Here is a 21,298-nt window from a genome sequence, read left to right as displayed (position 1 = left end):
CACTGAGAAATTGTTTTTAGACTCATTCTAGCATTGCAGACATCTAAGGATAGAGCATCCCTGCCTGCAGGAGATGGAGATGGGAACTGATAACCAGGAGGCTCAAGTTTCAGCTGTAAAACTGATGTTTCCAGCAAGACTCTCCTTGCATCAAGTCTCTGCTGTGAAAACATCCTCCAGCTGATCAGTACCAGCTGCCTTGGAGAGGGAAAGAGGAAGCACTACTTGTGGCAAAATACCATAGAGCACAGATCTTACCTCCACTTTAGAAACACTTCTCAGTGCTGGGATTAATGGTTAAACAGCTGGTATGTCACCCTGGCAGGATGAGCATACCTTCAGACCCTTATAGCATATTCACTAACTGCAATTTATGATAAATCACAGGAGAGAAAAAAATAACTTTAAACCAAGTCTGCACTGAGGTCCCTATATCTTTTGCAAAGAGTGAGACGACACTTCTGAGTTATTACAATGTGTAGAATGAACTTTTATTTTCATTCATCCTTCATTAATACCATACAATTAGATAGCAATATTTGGAAAAAAATAATATTGAAATAATTTAAAACAGAAGGCACAGAAAACCAAACCCAACTATGCTGCTACAAGAGAAAGGGGAAAGATTATTCAGGAAGTGAATTTATTCCAAAGTTTTATCGCTTAGATATTCTGATCAAAAGCTACAGCACACAGAAACAAAACTGCACAGTTTAAGCTAACCCATGCTTTTGCTACATTTAACATATAAAAGGAAAAAAAATCTAAAAATATTTTTCCAGGATTTTGAATGAAAAGTGTAATTTTTAAAATAAAAACCACTAAATCTAGTACATATGTCAAAAACTTCCCTAAAGCCTACACACTAAGATGTACTTCACAAAAAAGTCTGCATAAGGGCAAAGCATACAGTTAAACACCATCTGGGGATGGGAGAAAACTGGTTCCTAATCAGAGTATCAAATAAATTTGGTGTTTGCTTCAGAAACAAGGATTCTCACACTACAGTAATATACTGGAGAGGACATTCTTTTGTATTTTAATCTTATGAAATTAAACCAATAGTATACATTACAGAGAGGAATAAAACCATATGAGATTTTTAACTTTTTTTTCTTTTTTTTTCTTTTTTTTTTTTTTTTGCAAAAGAGTAACTTCATTTCTTTTGAAAACAAAGCTACTGGAATTGATGACATGCGATAATATGCCCTGATATTACACCAGCTAAGTTTGAAAATAAAGTTCATGCTTCACAATTGAAATATGCTGTGACTCTCAAATACATTCTCTGGTAATTAATAATACAATACAGAGGTCATTCATAAAATCAGTTCAGGTTGGGGACCTGGTTTATAAATGAAGCTCTTTTCAAATATTGAGAACACTGACAACACACAGGGTTAGCTCCAGGTCAGCACATTTCTTTCTGTGCTCCACCCCTCTTTTCTTAAAGAAGTGGGTGCTTAGCCTGCAAATATCATGGAAAGGCAAAGTCTAGAAGTTACAGGTTGGTTTGTAAAAATATTAAATACAATCCAAGACAAACAATATTACTGACAACTTAATAGCAGGTGCTCTCTAAAGGAAAAAAAAAATATCCTGAAATGCAAAAGAGCTCTTTTCAGCATTTGATATCAAGGCATTTGCACATTTGTCAGGAGGTGACAGTAACAGTGAACTTTGCAGCTTACTTTGCAGTTGGACTTGAAATCAAAGAGCTTTCCTTCTAGCCTGCTCACCTGTAAACCATAACATATGGTTTCTTAATAGCTTGCTTTTTTCCCTGGAAATAATTCTCTCATTTAGAAAGTACTAGTCAAAGTATTGTTTCCACACTTGAATAAAGAGAGCTGACAACTACAATAGAAACGGTAAAAATGATCCTCATAAAAATGTTCATCAAAATTCTCTGACATAGCAAAACATTCATTTGTAAAGTAAAGTCTAACACTGCAAGCCATTCACTCAAAGGAGACCTTGGGCACATGAATCCTTGCCAGCATTGCAACAGGAATCACTTCTGCATTTCTTGTATAGGGTACAAACTCTGTTATATATTAAAGTTTCCTAACAAAGAGTCCAAATATTGCACTTTATAAAAATTCTAGTAATATCAGGCTTTTTTCCTACTTTTCTATGAACATTGATGCCAAGTAAGAAAAATTTGGGGGACCAAGTAATTTGTGATGAGTAAGATGGAATACTTGAATCGGTCCGAAATATGGGATCAAACCAGAAAGGTTTACGAAATGAAGAGATGTAACCTTTGGAAACAGGTTTTGCTTCACAGCAGCAGACAGGTGTGTCATTCTGGTACTGACACATGTTCTCTTTGCCAGGAAGAGAGGGCACATGAATGTTACATTTATATATCACAACACAACTTGAGGACTTTGCAGAGAAACCCAAAGAACAGCTAAGTTCTTCTGCAGACCCTACAAGCCTGATGGGAAAAGCTCAATGACAGCCAGAGTGGAGTGGGGGTTTCTCTGTGAGCTCGAATATATCTGCATTTGTGTCAGCAACAGACATAGCAAACAGGAATAGCTATTTCAGGATGGCAGAACAGGTAGAATAAGTCTGAGAGGCCTGTAAAAAAGCAATACAGCAGTTTTGGCCCTGCTTTTAACCAGCTGTATCAATAGGGAAAAAAAGATAGAGGAGATTTTTGTGCCAGCTATCTAGAAAAAGATGCTGCTTGAACCAAGTGATCCACAACTCTATATGAGGCTTCCAGGCCAGCAAATCACGGTTAGAGTCACTTTGTTCCTCTGCTCCTTCAGCATGGGAACGAGTGCAGAATGACTCATTCCAACTGTGGATAGTCCGTTTACAGCAACAATCATATCACCACACCTAAAAAACACAAGAAGAAAGAAGAACACATTATGAGACCTGCTCTGCAGTAATTAGCACACACCAACAAACAGCTCTGCACTGCTGGGGTGGTAGGAGGTAGGTACTTTGCTCCTTTGCATCGGGCTGGAAGGTGTCACTAAAGTTCCCAAAGCAGTTCAATTTGAAGTCTGTCCTACTACTGAAAGATGCCCCTGCTCATTGCACAAGTGTTGGACAAGGTAACTTTTTAAAGGTCCCTTCCAACTTCCAACTATTCTAGGATTAATCTGAAACTCATCTGGGAAATTCCCAAACCACTCTATTTTCATTCTAATACCAAGACAGTTCTGCATTAAGAGCTGCCCTTTACAGAAGCATGAGAAGAGATATTTGGGAAGACCTAACGGAGTCAAGAGAAGATGAGATAGCATGTGCATAACAGAAGCATTTCTGTTTGTTTGTGTGGATTATAACACATTTACACCAAACATGCCTTTGCTGTAGGAGGTGTAAGTAAAGATGATATGGTTACCAACCAACCACATTCCAACTAAGAACCTTGTTTTCAGTGGCTTATGATTTTGTCAAATATAACCATTTGGCTTGAAATGTCCCTCAGCAGATGGTTCAACTGCAGCATCTCTGCATTTTGGATTGGGTAACAGAATTTGTGAGGGTGCCATTTGCTGGCCCTGAGAAAAATTACCTCAAAGGGTTAAGTTCTGATTTTTAGACCCTCAAGAGAAACTTCAAAAATGCACCTAATTTCTTTCTGTATCAAGCATGTTCCTTCTCTAGACACCTCTGCTTTGCAACTTGAGTGTGTGACATTCCCCAGAGTAGTCAAATGTGACTTGGAGATCAAACAGGACTTCTCCTGAAACTGATCCTCTCAAGTATTGAAGGCACCAAAATGAGTGGCAAAAAGATGCTCTCCTGAGCTTTCCCTAGGGCAGAGCGAGGAAGAGGGAGCAGAGTTACCAACACCAGTCAAATGTGCACTCAAAAGTCCTTCTCTCCTGAACCAAGGAACCCCATCACCCAAACCAGAGTGCTACAGTTCACTGAATGACATCTCACTCCCACAGCCTTTCCAAGAAAGCCATTTTGCCTTCTATAAAATCACACCAGGCAGATCACGTAAGCAGAAAACTGTCTAAACTATTGAACCGTGAAGTTATTTATTCCCTTCCTCTCCAGCCTAACATTTAGATAATTTAAACAAAACAGAACAGCTTTAGAAGAGACCTGCCCCACAATAACTCCAGGTGCAGGTTCTAAGGGGCTCTCCCTTGTAGATGGCCTGTTTTTAAGTCCAAATTTTCAGTGGAACAGGACATTTTCAGTGGAACAGGGAGAGCACTAGATCACATTATCACACAAGAAACTATTTTCCATAGGTTACAAGGGGGTAAATGTGACCATGATGATTCTTCCACTCTTCTTAGAAGTGATGCTTGAATTTCCATTTGTATAAAGACTTCTAGTTATTAAGTCTCTAATCTGAAATTATTTACTTTGAGTTGAACTGAGATCTTTAATTTAATCCAAACTGTTCCACAGTTAAAAAAAAAGTAATTTTATGTTCAGCCAAGTTATTTTTTCATTTATTTATTTAGTCACTGAACTGAAAAATCAATTACTGTCAAGGCTCTAGGCATAAGTACATTCTTTTCTTAAGTCACTTTGTAAGAAAATCTGCATGTAAAAATCATGCCATGAAACTTCAAGTTGTATATTCTTGACTACCACCTTCACAAAAAATCAAGTTTATGAACAAGAGAACCCTTAATGGGAATTTTAAGTCCTAGTTCTGAACTAATCCAACACCAGGCAAAGACGAATATCTGGATACTAAACTCGGGGGCTGCATCCAAATGTAATGTGTAAGCAAAATCATATAATCTTTAAGGTCAAAAGGGACCTCAGGAGCTCTACAGCCCAACCTTCTACTACAAGCAAGGTCAGCTGTAAGCTCTGACCAGGACTCTCAAGGCTTTACCCAGCAGTCACAGAAACCTCCAAGGGCAGAGACCATGCAACTTATGCCATTGCCTGACCATCCTCATGGGGAAATAGCTTCTCCTCATAACCAGTCTCAAGCTCTTTAGTTCAATTTGTGCCTGTTGTCACTCAACCTCTCAACCCTGCACCACTGGGCTCTGTCTCCTTGACAATCTCCAGGTAAGTACTGGAAGGGCTGCTGGCTGCCCCTGAAGCCTTCTCCTTGTGGGCCAAGTGCTCCAGCTCCATCATCTCTTCTGCTCAACTTGCTTCATTTAGCAGTGACTTTCTTGCCAACTAATGACAGGGTAATGCCATGGGGACTTGGGTCCTTAGCAATCTTTTCAGAAATCTTTATCATGTACTTTCTTGCCCTTCTATTAAAGCAGCAGCACCCATCTTCAGTATCAGTTTCCAGTGGCTGCAGAAGGCTGTGTGAAAACATAAAGCAGTTTTGCCCACTTTGCAGAAGTGAAACTCTAACTTTCAGCTGTTTTATAGGAAGACAAAAACTAGCTAGTTCTGCACATATACAGTGCACATTCTCTTGGCCTAAAGTGGAGTTCAACAGGGACACAGCAGGTGACATCAGCAGCACAGCTGGGGAAGATCACAGGAGATGCCATCTCTTCTGAGATGCCCCTTCCCCAACAGAAACACTCTGTTACCTCCCTGCATCCCACTCATCAGGGAGGGAAATGCACTACACGGCTGCATGGTCCAGCAGCCCAAGATGCATTTCCTTAAGCAATTAGTTGCACATAACTATTTAAAAGTGGTTCATTACTGTTGCTTTTATTACTATTTTTATTATTTCTCCCGTTGCTACTTTGGCTTACTTTAATCTCCCATCGAAGTAGGCAGGAGTTCCCAGAACAATGGTTTTAATGAAGAAGGGCTGGTTAGTGTGGTTCTCCTCGTAGCCCCCGACGATGCTGAAGCCCCAGCTCCCCAGATTGCTCCTCCGCAGCACCACGTCATGGCAGCTGTGCAGGCAGCTGCGGAATGGAAGCACAGGACAACAAGAGAAAAAGCCATGTATGGTTCTACAGTAGGCACAACATCTGCTATCTCATCATTACCACTGAGCTAAGTGTGGCAGAGAAGGGGAGGGATGGTGATTAGACCTCTGTTCTCAAAGTAATTTTGCAATATTCAAACCAATTACCAAAAAAACCCCATAATCTTGAGACAGAAAAGTGTTTTAAAAGAAGTAATGCAGTGCTAGAATAATTACTTAAACACAGTTAACTCTTCAAACTGACAGTAACAGAACTGCATTTTATGGATTCCACAAGTGGCAACAATGTGGGTGGAAAATCAATACCTGATGTGTTCAGTCTGCAAGTCAAAAATGCAGAGCATTTGTCTTCCACCCCTAGCCAATTTAAGCTTTTACTACTTTAAGTAAAAATTAAAAACCCATGCATGATCTTCATTACCTCTGTACTGATTCATCACCAGTAATGAAAATATAAATGACTAACCATTTTATTACACAGAATGTAAATAATTCAGATCACACTTCACTAACTATATGTTGTCAGCCCTAGTGAAAATTAATTCTCACCAGCGAAGTTGGCAATAACTGTAACTTAAAAAATAAACAGACATAGAAATTAACTTTTCAGTAAGAAGATACCAAGTTCTTTACGGTTGTTTGGCATTGCTTTAAAGCACAATGCATAGCATAATGTTAGGAGCACACATGGCATCTATAGCATGAAAGAAATAAACCACTAGGTAGGAAATAAACTGCTGCTAAAGCATGAAAAGGAAGTATATTTACCAAAACTGAAAGCCATTTATTGAGATTACTCATTAATACTTAATTAGAAGATAAATTAATTGACAGTTAAACTCAGAAAAAGTGAAACCTCTGGAGGGCCAATGCATGGCTGTGTTATCTTCAGCTGCACTCTGCTTCCAGTCTGTCTGGTTCGTGTTGTGATTTTACACTTGAAGTACAGATCTGGTAAATCCATCAGAGGGAAAAGAATTAACCTGCATGCCCTGACTAAAGTTAACAACTTTACTAGCTGCAGAAGGAGCTCTTCTTGGTAACAAGTGATGCCAAAATGAGATTATAGCTGCAGCCTCGAGAGAGTGAGGAGTACAAATGAAGTGATGTCCAGCAGATTGCAGAGTAGTTAAGGGGAGGGAGCTTGCTGCAAATCTCTAAGAGTTTTTGTGTTTGGCAGAGATGGAGTGGATTCTTAAAAAAAAAAAACAACAAAACAATGTGAGCCTATAGTTACACAGCTACAGTCTTGGCACAGGACATGTCAAGAGTCTGTCAGAATGGCCAAAATCTGATGCAATATTCTGAAGTTAAGTATTTGGCCTCATAAACTTAGGCAGCGGATTAGCAAAGAGACAGATGGATATATACTTGGTGGTTTTATTAGTAATTTCTCTGATTTTAGATATTCTATAGAAAGTCACAGTACAGTAAAACAATAAAAAAGATGAACTGTGTCTGAACAGAAGACTCCACATGGGTTGTTACTACGGTTTGTGAAGGGATAAAACCAGTCTATTCATCTTTGAGTTTCCTAAGGAAACATTGCTTCTGTTCACAGCCCACTTTCTAAGCACACTACCAACTGAATACAGCCAAGATGGCCAGGTAGAAATAAGGGCAGATGTGCTGCAACCATGCAGGTCTCTGCTTCTTTATGTCTCTTACAGGACTTAGCTTGAAGCAGCTAAGTAAGTACTTAATCAATTAATTCTGTACCTTGGAAGTCCCAGCCACATGACCCAAGATGGTGACCAGCTGGCATCGTATTCATTTTCACTGATGGTACTCAATTGTTCTTCATCAGCCTGGGGCTGTTCCTCTACAATCTGGACTTCCAGGGCTTTCAGGGCAACTACTGAAGAGGCAGCACTAGCCTTCAGCATGGCCACGGCCTCGCTGTGACTCAGGTTGGTGAGATCAATCCCGTTGATGTTCAGCAGCACATCACCTGTACAAAGCCGCGAGGGAGAGCACATCAGTCCGACAGTCCTGCTCAACCACAGCACCTCCCAGGCCAGGGTCTCATTCCATAGTTTCAGTCCATCTTTGGACCTGAGACAGTCTGAACTAATAGACTAGGAGCTCTGAAGCCTTTATATTGTGAGTTTGAAACTTAACGTATTGAGCTTCTATCAAGTTGGATCAGTGCAATTTATTTCCACATAGGCACCAAATACTGTGACTCCTATGTAGAATGCCCTAAAAATCTGAGATAGAAATTACTTAAGTACCTCATCAGCTTGGCTGCAACTGCTACTGCAGATGCCATGACACAACTGTTTCCAGATGAGTATCTTGGGTTCACCCTAACTTTAAAAGTGAAGAAGAATGATGGCAGGAACAGCGCAGGCACCTCAAAGTAACCAATTATTGTAGACAGGTGAGGTTCCACAGAGTGCTTTAATTCATCTGGTTTTAATAACTTGTTACTTGGGAGAAGAAAATGGAATTCAAAAACTACTGGAAAGTTTGGTACAAAACTCAGTTAATTCAAAGCAAGAAAAGAAGCATCTCTACAAAGCTAATCTGGAAAATATCAAAGCCAGAAAAATATTTCCACAATTTTAGTTTTATGTTTTTTAATAAGCCCCAGGATGTAAACAAGAATGTTATTAACTGTGCAGTGGCAGACTCCTTTTTCACACAATATCTCACCAATGAAAGCCAGAAAAAAACAGAGTAAAAGTGCAAACACCTGGATCACATTTGGTATGAGACTCAGTTTTTGAAAGGTTTTTCCTCCCAGTAGCTTCTGTGGCCACTTTAATGTTACACAATGAAAGAACAATAGTGATTGTTCTATCAAGTGTGTTTTTCATAGTAGTACAGAAAAAGAAAGCATACCTGCTGGTGTGTGGGTGTAAATCTCCCTTTCTCAGAAACATAGAAAGATGCTCCCACACTGTTCTTTTAAATGTACAATCTGTGAAGTTTTTTCCCTAAATTTCTTTCCTGAAACATTCTGTAATTCTGTGAACTGTGAATCACAGAGATCCCATAGGCAGTCTCTGATTCACATATGACATAATACGTTTTAATCATCAAATGCTTTGCTATCCATTATGCAGGACTGCCTTCATCTATGCTGAGCCTAATCTCTGCCTCTTCATTCTCTTTTACAAAGCCAGGGAACAAGGACAGGTGTTGCAGAGGATAAGAAAGCTTTTGGGAACCAGGATTAACACTGATGTAGCTTCTGGGGCAAATTTTGTGTGGGTGAGCTGTAGCCTGTCATCAGAGCTTCATCATTATACCAGGGAGCAGAAATTCCTTGGGCAGAGATGCGGTACAAAACACTAAATCACACATGAAAACAGGATGTGTCTGCATTACAGCAGACCCTCAGCTCAGGGGAATATCATCAGCTTTAAAGAATTTAACCATACATTTCCTGATCTTATCCACTTCCCCTGCTATCAACTTGTAAACATCCCCTTCCCATAAAAGGTGAAAGTGCAACACCAAATACTGTATTTCCATTACTAAATCATGAAGAAAAGCATCCATAAGCATTTTCCTACATCTGTGAGAAGATTTTTTGATACCACCTGACTCCAGAGAACATAGTGATCAAAAAGCAACCAGAGGCAGCCCTGCCAGCAGGGAAGGCAAACCCCACCTCGTTTAATCCTGCCGTCTCTCGCCAAGCACCCGTGAGGCTGCACACTTGTCACAAAGATGGGCAGTTCGCCACTTTTGCTGCCTCTACCTCCTGCCACTGTCATTCCCAGAGATTCATGTGGCTCTTTTTTCACAGTAATGTGCTTTTCTTGGCATGTAACACACTGGGAGAGATCCTGTTTAATAAGGATAAATAACATTGTTAAAACTAAGGAAAAAAGCCAAGCAAACCAAAACTGAAAACCAGAACAAACCAACTAAATACACCCCAAAGCCACACTTTGGCACTTTAACAGAACAGTTTAAAAGGACTAAGTATCAGAAACCAGATTTGGCTGGATTTCTTCTAGGTCAAATCCCTGGCCCCTCCAAAAAAACCCCCAAATCACCAACAAAAACCCCCTGGATGTAGATATTAAGCATAGATAGAAGGCCTATAAAGGTCTATCTTGAAATCTCACTCTAGTTTTTCTTTATATCCTACACTGGAAGAGGCTATATTTTAGGACTCACTAAAAAACCATATGGAGAAAAACCAGATAAAAATCTTTTAAAGTCTTGGTAAACATCAGCACTTCATTTGTCAGTAGAATATGCCCCAGAACTACAAAGAAGCTCTTAAGAAATGAAAATATGTGTTTTCATGATGACAGTAAGAGACTCTTTAAAGCCCTTATGCATCATGTTCTCTTTTGCAGCTGGTATGTAGAACATCCCAGAGTACAAACTAAGGCCAATTGATACTAATGGCTTGTAATGGGTACCTTGGGCAGCCTCCCTAATGATTATAATGAAGACTCAAGCTTGAAACAAGAAGAGATCCTATATTAAATTTTCCAACAACTGAATGATGAAGTTCAGCCTGTATTCAGTTCTCCTCAATACAAAAAGATCTAAATCTAAATCAAAGTAAATTTTATTTGCCAAAGCCTTTCCCTCAGGTTATTAAGTAAAAGATTCAAACCACTGCACATATACCTGTAGTAGCATCTTAAATTGACAGAATACTTGCAAGGAGTCCAAAATAATGAAAGAAATAACCTGGGATATTCTTCAAAATGTATATATGTATATACTCTCCTGCCTTCTCTTGGAAAATGAGAACATTGTCTTCTTTGACCTTCAATGCCATGTGCTCCTGACTGTCCCTGCTCCTAACATACACATTAATCATGGAAGTAGCTATATGTAAACACACCACAGCTTATAAAGACAGTTCATTTCTAGGGCTTCAGGCCTGGCTGCTGCCACACAATCATATAAACATATTTTAAGCCACAAGGCTTCAAAGCCAACTGCGGGTTAATGAGAGAAAGATAAATGATACAAAATACAAGAAACATTCACTTGCTGCTACATGGGACTTCCAGTTTTACAAGAGCCCACAGATGGCATTGATCCATGAGGGAAATCCACTCACCCAACTTTGGATCAACTGTTGTAAGAGCACAGCTCATGCTGGCACATGCAAACTTGCCTCAGGCTCTGACATCAACAAACTAATCATGGTGTGGGTATGCCCCAGTGCTGTAGCCATGGTATTCAGGAGCCTCACCTTTATCCCTCAGGAGGCAAACAACCTTCCTAGGGCCTCATTTGTTCTCTTCTGAAATGATCCTCACTTTTAAAAGAAAATACTATCAATGCATGCTAGTTATCCCAACAGAAGTATATGACGCTCCATAGTAAAGCAAATAGAGTGGACAGGTGGAAAGGTGGATTTGTTGACACGGTCAACATCACAATTATTTCACAAAGTCAACTTCTTCAGAGTGAGAAGTTGCATTTTTCTAATTACAAGCACAGGCTCTATTTTAGCATGTCTTCCAAATAATACTAGCTTCATGAAAGTCTGTTCATTTTGCCTTTCTTTCCCTGCTTGAGACTCAGCAGCCTTGCATCCAGGACTGTTGACTCATGAAGGAGATGGCACATCCCTCCAACATGCTCTTTATATGCTGGATGGTGGGCATCTCACGTCTTTCCTGGATGCAGCCAGCACAGAGCAACAAAAAGTACAACAGTCTTGAATGACAGCCCTTCCATGCAGGAGTACCAGCCACTGTCTTAGACAAGGTCTAACAACTACAGCTGTATGAACTCACAGAACTTGCTTCTTTCACTGTAGTCAGCAAATCCAGAAACATACTGAAAACCTGTTGTGTATCTTCTGTTCCTATTCCACATGTGACACAGGACTTGAGAACTTTGAAGTCATCATCATTTTTTTATTAATTTGATAAAAAAATAATATAACCCTTTTTTCTAGCTTTGCCTTGCTACCCACACCAGCACATGAGTAAACCGGTAGTTTTTCCTTTCAGAGGGAGAAGCACCAACCTTATGTGAGTTAGGTCTGCTGTGAAACAGCTGCTGGGACTGGTGTTGGTGTGAGCTGCTGTTGTGAGTCCCGGTGTCTCGGATAATGCTGACTGTCTGCGACTTCAGGGGTCTAGAGATGATCAAGTTCACTCTTCGCCTGATGAATACATTAGGTCATCAAATGTCATCAAGTTTGGGAGGATATTGATTATTAGAAAGGGAGAAAAACATATGACAGAATGTGAAACAAGACAACACAGACCTTGTTTTCCAGTTCCTTTTTGGACTGCACACTCCTTTACTTGTTTCATATTGCAATTCCCCCCAAAATGGAGGGAAAATGAACATTCCTCTTCCATCTCTGGTGTTGCCTTTACATCAGCTAAAAATCTTTGCCAAAAGGACCGTTTTTCACCATGTGTTACAAAGCTCCAAACATTAAAATTCACCCCATTCCATTTGCAGCCTCTGTGAACTCCAGCAACACACAGCAATAAATGGAAGAAATGCCTATCTGATAGCTCCAAGATCTGCAGCTTTTGATCAAAAGCTCTGAACACCTCTGGTACTTCCCAAAGATAACTGCAAGAAAGATGTTATGCATGAGCACACTATAATATTCTGGATTTTTGGGAATACTGGGAGACCTATTTATTGGATGTTAATAAAACATCAACTCTTTTTATTGCTGCAAAGCCACACCCCAAAAAGTAAAAGTTACCTAGCACTAAATTCTAATCACTGTATACAAGAATTGGGAAACTGAAATTACAATTCCCAAGATCGTTGTTATTTTAATTTTACTGCAAGGAAAACTCTTGAAATGATTCCTGAAACAAATATTTACTACTCCTTTGTATCAGAGTTGTCTATGTGGTGCTTTAAGCAAAGATGGCTGCACTAGACTGCAGGAACACACTATTAGTAAATTCCAACTTTCCTAAAAACAAAGCTATTTTCACTAACAGGAAATAGAAAAGTGCTGCATCTGTTTCCTTACAGACTGGGAGAAAGGCATGGAGTAAAGGTTTTCCTGTGGCGACACAGATGGGTCCTATGTCACACTGCAACAAGCTTTGGGTAGTATTTGTGTCCAGGACATAACCAGACATTGGAAATAGCCCTTTTCTAAACACTCAGAAAATGATTTGTACCACGCAGAACTCATGGAAAACCTCTATTTGACTTCGCAACTGCTACCTGTTGACTCTAACATCTGACAAATTACTTTCTTGTTTTAACTCAATTCCATGCATAGCCAAATCAATAAAAAACAAAGCCCACTTCTATAGAGCTTACTGAGAGATTAAAATACAATACATACATAAATAGAAAAATAATAATCCTCTTTTTTTTCTTCTTCCCTGCTAAGCAGTACGCTACAATAGGCTACTCTCCTTGCTACATGAGTTGTCTTCTAACCTTCAGGCTGCATTCCAGGGAAGACTAATGCATTTTTCACTTCTGAGGAGGTGAAGTTCATCTGGCAGGTGCCAAAGCAGATCCTGTTCTTCACTCTTATTTTCAAAACATAAATCACCGTAAATTACATTGACACAGGCTTTTAGGCCTCACACAAGCTGTTCTGCCTGGGAACAGACTCTAGAAATAAAGCCAAGCCAAGGGCTCAGGCAGGGAAAGTGAATTACCTGTATGACCTGAGCAGCGAGCTCTGGCGTGCCGTGCTTCAGGTCGTGTCCGTTAATGGCCAGCACGCGGTCATTGCTGCAGAGCCTGCCGTCCTGAGCAGCCAAGCCCCCTTCCAGGAGGTCGAGGATGAACACCCCCGGCTCGTCCGTTCTGCGCACCAGCTTGATGCCGAGCTGCTCGCTGGAGTCGCGCTTGTGCAGGGTCACCTGGAAGCTGTCCTCGCGCGCGGAGCCCGGCCCGCGCGTGGTTGTGGGACACGTTGCTTATGTCAAAGCTGTTCACCTGCAAACGACAGCAAAAGAAGTCACAATGGTGTTTTTGCATGTTTAGTTAAGCTCTTTCCAAAGTAAATTCACTCGCTGCAAAACCAGCCTTGGAGCCACCTTCATGTCTGACTTTACTAGGCTTCTTCTCTTGTACTTCCATTTTTTCCTGCAAACCTGCATTGGATGTTCAATCCACAAACTTATTTTTAGGTTGGAAAAGATCCTCAACATCATCAAGCCCAAGCGTTAATCCAGCACTGCCAACTCCACCAGTAAACCACGTCTCCAAGTTCCACACCTACATGTCTTTTAAACATCTCCAGGGATGGTGACTCCACCACTTCCCTGGGCAGCCTGCTCTAGTGCTTACGAACCCTTTTGTGAAGAAATTTTTCCTAATATCCAATCTAAGCTTTGCCTAGCGGTATTTTAGGCCTTTCCCCACAAAGATGACAACATGTCCCCAAAAGTGAACACCCTCTGCCATCACAGGCCAAGGCTTTTGTCCGCCTTGTCTCCTATACTTGTCTTCCTTAGAACTTTACATTGTTTGTCCTCCAGGAAAAGAGCATGGCACATGCTTTCAGTGTCAAGCCCAGCATCACTTAAAACTGCAAAATAATAGCTATAAAAAGAATGCATCCAAATCTCTGAAGGGAAGCTTGTGTCGTACAATATGCAGTACTTTCATAACGTGAAAAAACATGAAAAAAAACTGAAGTCAAGAATAATGAATTTCGTTCATTAACACAGTAAAAAAAAAGGTAGTTGTACTAATTCTCAAGTCTTAGCATGAACTTGGATTTTCCACAGATTTCAAGTAGGCCAGATCTTTAGACTTATAACCTGTATCATCCAAAATTCAGTTGTAAATGAAAAACAGATTAAACTTTCTCTACCTAAAACTAAGAACTGTGTTTATTATACAGCCCACTCATACAAGGATCAGTAATCCTCAGTCATTTCTTGCACTGTAAAATAAGAGCTGACAGTACAATGAGATTTGGTAGAAAAGAGGAGTATGACAAAAATTCAGCACGAAAGCTGTGTTTGCCTTCTTTTGTAAGAAAGGATTCAAAGTTAACATTAGAATTTTATCCTTAGCCTTGGTGGAGGAATCCCTGCCCCAAGATAGAAGCTAACACCAAACAGTCTATACTGATTGATGTGCCTTACCTAAGCCTTTTAACAGTCCCCATTGCAACCTAAGTAAGTAAAACCAAACATGCAGCTTCTCACCATCTAATAGTAATATTAAAATTATAAAAATATACAAAGCAATCTATGTACAGCAGCTGCCACATTTACATCACACACCTGAGCTGAGGGGCTCCCAGAAGCCTGTGCCAAACCACTTGGCTGCGGTGGTTTCTGATAGTGAAGGAGGACTGCACCCTCCCTGGGACACCTCCAGCACAAAACCCAGCACAAAGCCACTGCTGCTGGCAGCACCATGAGCTCAGACAAAGCCACGGTGGTGTCCTGCTCTGCTACTGCCCTGAGACAGGCTGTAACCTTGGGCAGAGGGAAAACAGGCATAGCTAGGAGAAATAACGCTTAGAGCTGCCTCCCGCAAAAACCACTAGGGCCCATCCATCAGAGCCTTTAAATTAAATCCATTTTTATTCTTAACTGTAGCTAGCTAGAGTAAATACATAAAATATGTGAGCACTCAAAGGGCACAGAAGAATATATGCAATAAAATGTAATTCTTCTTTCTATAAGGCAGTTTAAAATTTCAGAACAAAACAGCCTTGGCACTTCTTGGGGAAAGAGATTCTCATTAGGACATGCTTCACATGAATTACAGTCACAGTCCAGCACAAAAAAGACACAATTTGTAGAGCACTTTGAAATTGTTAGGCACCTATCTGCACCTTGCAGACAACACAAGCTTTTATGTAGCTGTTACTAAATGCTGTTCCCACAGCTCTTAAAAGGGTAATACTTCTTGTCTGACTGGGCAAGAAAATGCTGAGTTTCATCTCACAGTCCTTTCTGGGTCTTTCTTTTAGACGTTTACAGCTCATAAAGCCTTGGAATACATTTTCAGAAATATCCCACCACAGTGTGCATGCTGAGCTGCACCTAAGTGCACCTAATTACAGACGGCAGAGATTGGACCTGATCATTTTAATACAACAGCTCAGCACCTGCACAGGCAAATTCAAATAAAGATATTCTATCTGCCCTCAAAATTTAGGTTTTACCCTCTGCATCTTTCCCTTGGTATAAGAGGAGGACGCTCATGGACACTCACTTAGCATCTGACAGCCCCACTGCCAGGCTGTTGATATGGAAGACTCACTGCAGCTTGTAAATTCCTATTTACAGTCAATTCACTGCCATTTATGGCTTTGGAAACTGTAACTGACACCTGCCCAAACAGTAGGAATTTCCAAAGCTTCACTGGAACTCAAGCTCCCTATTCTGTCAAACAAGTAGAGCCCTTAGTATAGAAATAAATGAGGCAGCATTCAATCAGTGTCTGCAATTACTTGTTGAAAAGGAAACATCTTGGAAAGCCCTTGCGCTGTTTTCTTGGCCAGCCACTATGCTTACACTCCAAGAGTGGAAAAAGGCACATTTCTCAAAAGGGACTTTATTTTCTGAAGTGCAAACTAATTTTATTCCAAGGATAACTACTGTATTTAAGCTACTTCTATCAGCTTGATTTCAAAACAGTGAAATGAAGAAGGCTTACAATTACATTTGGGCTGATCTTAGGCTGCCAGATCAAAAGCAAACATTTCTACTGAAGTAACTTTGAATTGACGATAATATACTTGTTTCAGGTGGAAGGATTAAAAATAGAAGCTGGGTGACTGATCTGTTTATGTAGCACTCAGTTACCTTAGTGTCGCATAAACAATCCCTTCTCCTAATATAAAAACTAAAACTTCAAAATTAACAGAACTTGATCTTTTTCAATTGCCCGTGGTTAATTACTCAAAACCAAAACAAAAATACACACTCAATCAAAACCAACTTACATTCTGCTTTTTTTCTTTGAATGCTTGGAGCATCTTGCTTTAAATCCTTCCATTGAAACCTAACACTGAGTCTTTCATACATATTGAAAGATGCTGGTCAACTGCCTCAGCTTTTGGAAGACAACAGTGAAGCCATATTTTAGTAACAGTTTAGATGAAGGCAGCCTTACAATCCACAAATTGCTTCTTACATAGGACAAGTTACGCCAACTTGCTAGCCAGAAATAACCTTGGGCTCCTTTGGAATGCATGAGTAAAGCTAAAATAAGGACCAAGTCCCACAACATTTAAAAACAGAAAAATAAACTTGTATTTTAAATGTTGACAACAGATGCTAGAGAGGAAAGATAATTCCAGGGACTGGTCCGACAAACAACATAAAGCATGACAGCCAAAAGTGCTAGAACAACAGGCTCTGCTCTGAATATTAATTTGCTTTCCAACTGATAATTGCAAAGCTAACATTGAGACAACATAGTCTGACAAGGAAAATCTTCCATCTCATTTTAACAACAATTCTGCAAGGAGTGAACAGAAAGCAAGCAAACAGAATATGTAATTAGGTTCCATACTTGAAGTATTTGGTCTCCAGCAAGAAGTCTTCCATCTCTGGCAATGATCCCATCTCGATAAACCTCTTGAATGACAATGTTGATCAAAGGTGTTTCATTGCCACCCACTATGCTAATTCCCAATTCAATATAAGGATTGGATCGATGAATTTCGATAGTAGTGATCTCTCCTTCAGGCAAAGTAGGTGGCTGTTGATTTGCTGCCAATTATTTTTAAAAAGGAAAGACAATTAGTATCTTTTCTACTTCATTCACCTCCAATAAAACAAACCAAAAGATAATGTAGACAGGCCACAAAGCAGCAGTTTAACAAAAAAACGAAACCAGTGCAAATGGATCAGTTCTACTACTTGTGGAAACCCCTAGCTTGTTAAAAAGCAGCTAGTGACATAGTAGCATCCATGCGTCCTGAAATGGGGTCATTTGGATTGGAATAGGATACTCTCAACCCTTTGGATCCCATCTCTTATAATCAACTTCATGTGCTTCATTGGGTCACCTGGTGGATTTGCATTTGGTGATGATGATAGAAATGTGTCACTATAGGACATGAAAGAACACAAGTGCACACCGCTGCTCTCCAGGTAAAGAAAAAAGCAAAGTTTATTTTCTGACTCCAACATTTATAGTTTTCCAAAAGTGACAGTGCATTGGAGGGTGACAGTGCCACCTCTCCAATGACACTGGACAAACCAACAGTGCATAGAATTTCTCCTCCTCCATAAAAGAATGCAAAACAATGAGTTATTTACAGAAAGTGTGTGAGAAAGTTCGTTACAAGAATGTCAACATCAGAAGGCTTAGAAAATCCTAAAAAATCAGGGCGACAATAAAAATGTATTTTAAGGGTTAGCCCACGATAACCTCTGTCTTGCAATTGCATGAGGAGCTGCTATTGATTTACTGGGTCAACTGAAGGAGCCCATTTCTGAAGCAAACACGGAGACAACTAAAGAGGAAAAAAGGAGAATGCTAAAGGATGGCAAATATAGAAGAGAAGAAAGGGGACAGGACCACCATCCTGTGTGGTAAGGCTCAGCACTTCCTCTCTAAAACCCCAGATGCTAAAGGTGTTACTGCTCATTCGGTGCAGATGGGTGCAGGAGGAACTCAGCTGTCTTTTTGCTCGAGCACGACAGCACTCTGTGTGTGAAAAAGGTGCTGATCCAGTTGGGGGGGAGGAAACAAATCTCATCTTAGAAACCAACTTTTGTAATTTTACAGAAACTACACTCCTTCCATCTCACTTATGAGGCCAGTCCCACGAGCAAATTAACATGAACTACTGCACCCCGACACAATAAAGGATGATATAGCACCACAGCAGCTGGCACACACTCAGAGATATTTCTTTCCTTCTTGTGACTTTATCTCAGTTGTAAACCTGCACATAATCAAAATACACTAATATCTCTCCAGAAATTGCAAAAGAAAAGAGCCAAAGATGAAGATGCACATTCACAGTTGGTAAGAGACAAGCTCTGACACCACAAATGTTTCCACATCTGATAAAAGAGACGTGAGAAGATAAGTAATGACATACTGTCTGCTGCTGGGTTCTCCTCAAAAGGCGGATTGTCGATGCCGGGCTCGTCTGTCCAGGCGGGCAGGGTGGGCGAGGTAAAGCTTGGCTCAGCTGGCACTATTCCCTGATCAGTGTCCGGAGACAAACTGCTGGGCTGCTCGGGCCCACCCAGAACACTCTCACCCTCTGCTTCTGCCTGCACCTTGCTCGTTTTCCTTCTCTCCAGAGCAAGTCTCCGATGAGAAGCCCCAGGACACCTGTAAAGACAACACTCATATCATGCTTCAAGCCTGCAACCCTGTTTGTAGCACAAAATGCCCAAGTATTTAATCAAGTTAAATCAGTCTTCTTCAAAGCCATAGCTTTAAACGCAGCATTAAAAAAATATTAAACACCCTTAATTTTAAGACCAAAATATGTTTTAGTGGACAAAACCCCAATACTGCTTTCTTCACAAAACTTCTACTAGGTAGTTTTTTGGCCATGAAGTCAATGTGCTGTAACACCTTCTGAATGTAGACTTACTTTGTTATCACAGAATGGTTTGTGTTGGAAAGGGCCTTAAAGATCATCTAGTTCCAACCCCTCTGCCATGGAAAGGGACACCTTCCATTAGAAGGTGGATTCTCTACATTTCAGTTTCTGGAAGAGAACCTGCTGGAAAGATGGTCCAAAAAATCCACATAAGAGAAGCCCTGTTCCAAGACACAACTGGAGATGTACTGAAACTATCTCCTTTTACCTTAGTAAGCGAAAAGAAGTAAGCATCATATTTTCCTGGGCTTATTCAAAGGAGGAAAGAGATGAAAATCTTCCCTATATTGCAATCTAAGTGTTAAAATACTGAAATAAAATTCTGCTTCTCTAGGAGTCCATATGAGAGATTTAGCAAAAGTAACAGCTCTGTTCATCACTTGTCTCTTGGGCCAATAGAAGGTGTTCTCATCTCCCTCCTGTCTCCTGCTTTTTCCTTCTGACTTCACACAGAAGGTGCCATTTTTGTTTCCCTTATGCAACAGTATTTGATGCTTTTCATTACAAACTCAGTTTTTTAAGTTTCCATTACTCTTAATGCAGTATTTTTTTTTGCTTATGTTTAAAAGCCTACAATAGTTCATTGCAAGAAAAGGGCCACAATGTTGCAAATTTATGGAAAGCCTTCATTTAATGAATCATCTTGCACTTACATGCACATAATTAGACATGGACATCAATCTTACATCTGCCTCTGTGACAGTTTTGCCAGTGTCTGATAAATCACTTCTTACAGTATTTGATGCCTCTAAAGTTCCTACTTCTGAAGCTGCTGACCATCCAAAAATGCTCACACTGTAGCAGTGTCGGAAAAAAAGGAAGCACATTCTTGAAAGGATTCAGCATTTGGGAACTTTGCAGATTGTTATAACAAAAGAAGAAATTATTTATTCTTGCAAGAGAAGAAATGTGTTAACAGAGTAAAAGACAGCAGAAGCCTAATGACATCCTAACTTACTAAAGCAGAATGTTTTGAGAATCACAATTCTGTTCTGACATTCTGTAAAAGTAATTTGGTAATTATATGGTTAGACTGTTTCAGCATGGATTTTGAAGATAACCTGCTAACAAAGTTTCCAGATCCAAAGAACATTGATAAAGCTTTTGTGACCCTCAGCCATGTCATACATACATAACATTATATCTTTTCATATATATATATGAAAAGACCTTTTTTTTTTTTTAATGATATACATAGAATGATAGACTGGCTGTGGTTGGAAGGGATCTTAGAGATCATCTAGGCAGGGAACACGTTCTATTAGACCAGGTTGCTCAGGGCCCCATCCTGCCTGTCCTTGAACACTTTCAGCGATGGGGCATCCACAGCTTTTCCAGGAAACTTCTTCCAGTGCCTCACCACCTTTACGGTACAGCATTTCATCCTATTATTTAACCTAAATCCACCCTTTTTCTGTTTAAAGCCACTTCCCTTAACCTATCACTAAATGCCCTTAAAAAAATTCCTCTCCAGCTCTTATATTCCTTTTAGATACTGAAAGGTATCTAAAGGCTGTAAGGCCTCCCCAGAGGAGTTCTCCATGTGTTCTCCCCTTGTCGCATGTCTCCCTTTGTGTTCTCCATGTTTAGAAGAGTAGAAAAAGGTAACCCAAATATGCACTGAAATATGCATTAAAACATACATTAGAGACAGTTCATATTATGACATGATGCATTTCAGAAATAAATCCTTGGGGCTTTTCCCAAAGCAACTGCTGGTCATTTTGTTCTTCAAAGTTAAGAAAGTGTAAGCAGGAAAGATGAAAATTATCTGAAAGGTTTTGCTTTGTGAAAATGTTTCTCTTATTTTAATGATGGAACATAACCCTATTTCTTGGCTTTGCCCAGACAGCATTTACTACAGAAAACCACCGGTACAGTGGGACAGATCAGCCAATATATCTGTCTGGTGGCCAGAGACACACAATTACATGTGAAAATCAGCAGGA

General features: G+C 40.1%; 1 protein-coding gene across 1 annotated transcript in view; it reads right to left on the bottom strand.

The window, feature by feature from the left end:
- Window positions 1-465: 465 nt before the first annotated feature.
- LNX2 (ligand of numb-protein X 2) overlaps window positions 466-21,298 on the bottom strand; it is a 52,271-nt gene continuing 31,438 nt past the window's right edge. The window contains 9 exon segments of the mRNA XM_031066041.1: window positions 466-2,856; window positions 5,682-5,840; window positions 7,583-7,814; window positions 9,486-9,663; window positions 11,828-11,966; window positions 13,382-13,693; window positions 13,695-13,741; window positions 17,291-17,490; window positions 18,834-19,072. Coding sequence (XP_030921901.1) covers window positions 2,721-2,856; window positions 5,682-5,840; window positions 7,583-7,814; window positions 9,486-9,663; window positions 11,828-11,966; window positions 13,382-13,693; window positions 13,695-13,741; window positions 17,291-17,490; window positions 18,834-19,072 — 1,642 coding nt within the window. The 3' untranslated portion in view covers window positions 466-2,720.

This window comes from Geospiza fortis, unplaced genomic scaffold, assembly GCF_000277835.1.
Source record: "Geospiza fortis unplaced genomic scaffold, GeoFor_1.0 scaffold16, whole genome shotgun sequence".
Lineage (NCBI taxonomy): Eukaryota > Metazoa > Chordata > Aves > Passeriformes > Thraupidae > Geospiza > Geospiza fortis.
Note: the sequence above shows the minus strand (reverse complement) of the source record. Positions and strands in the feature narration are given on the sequence as shown.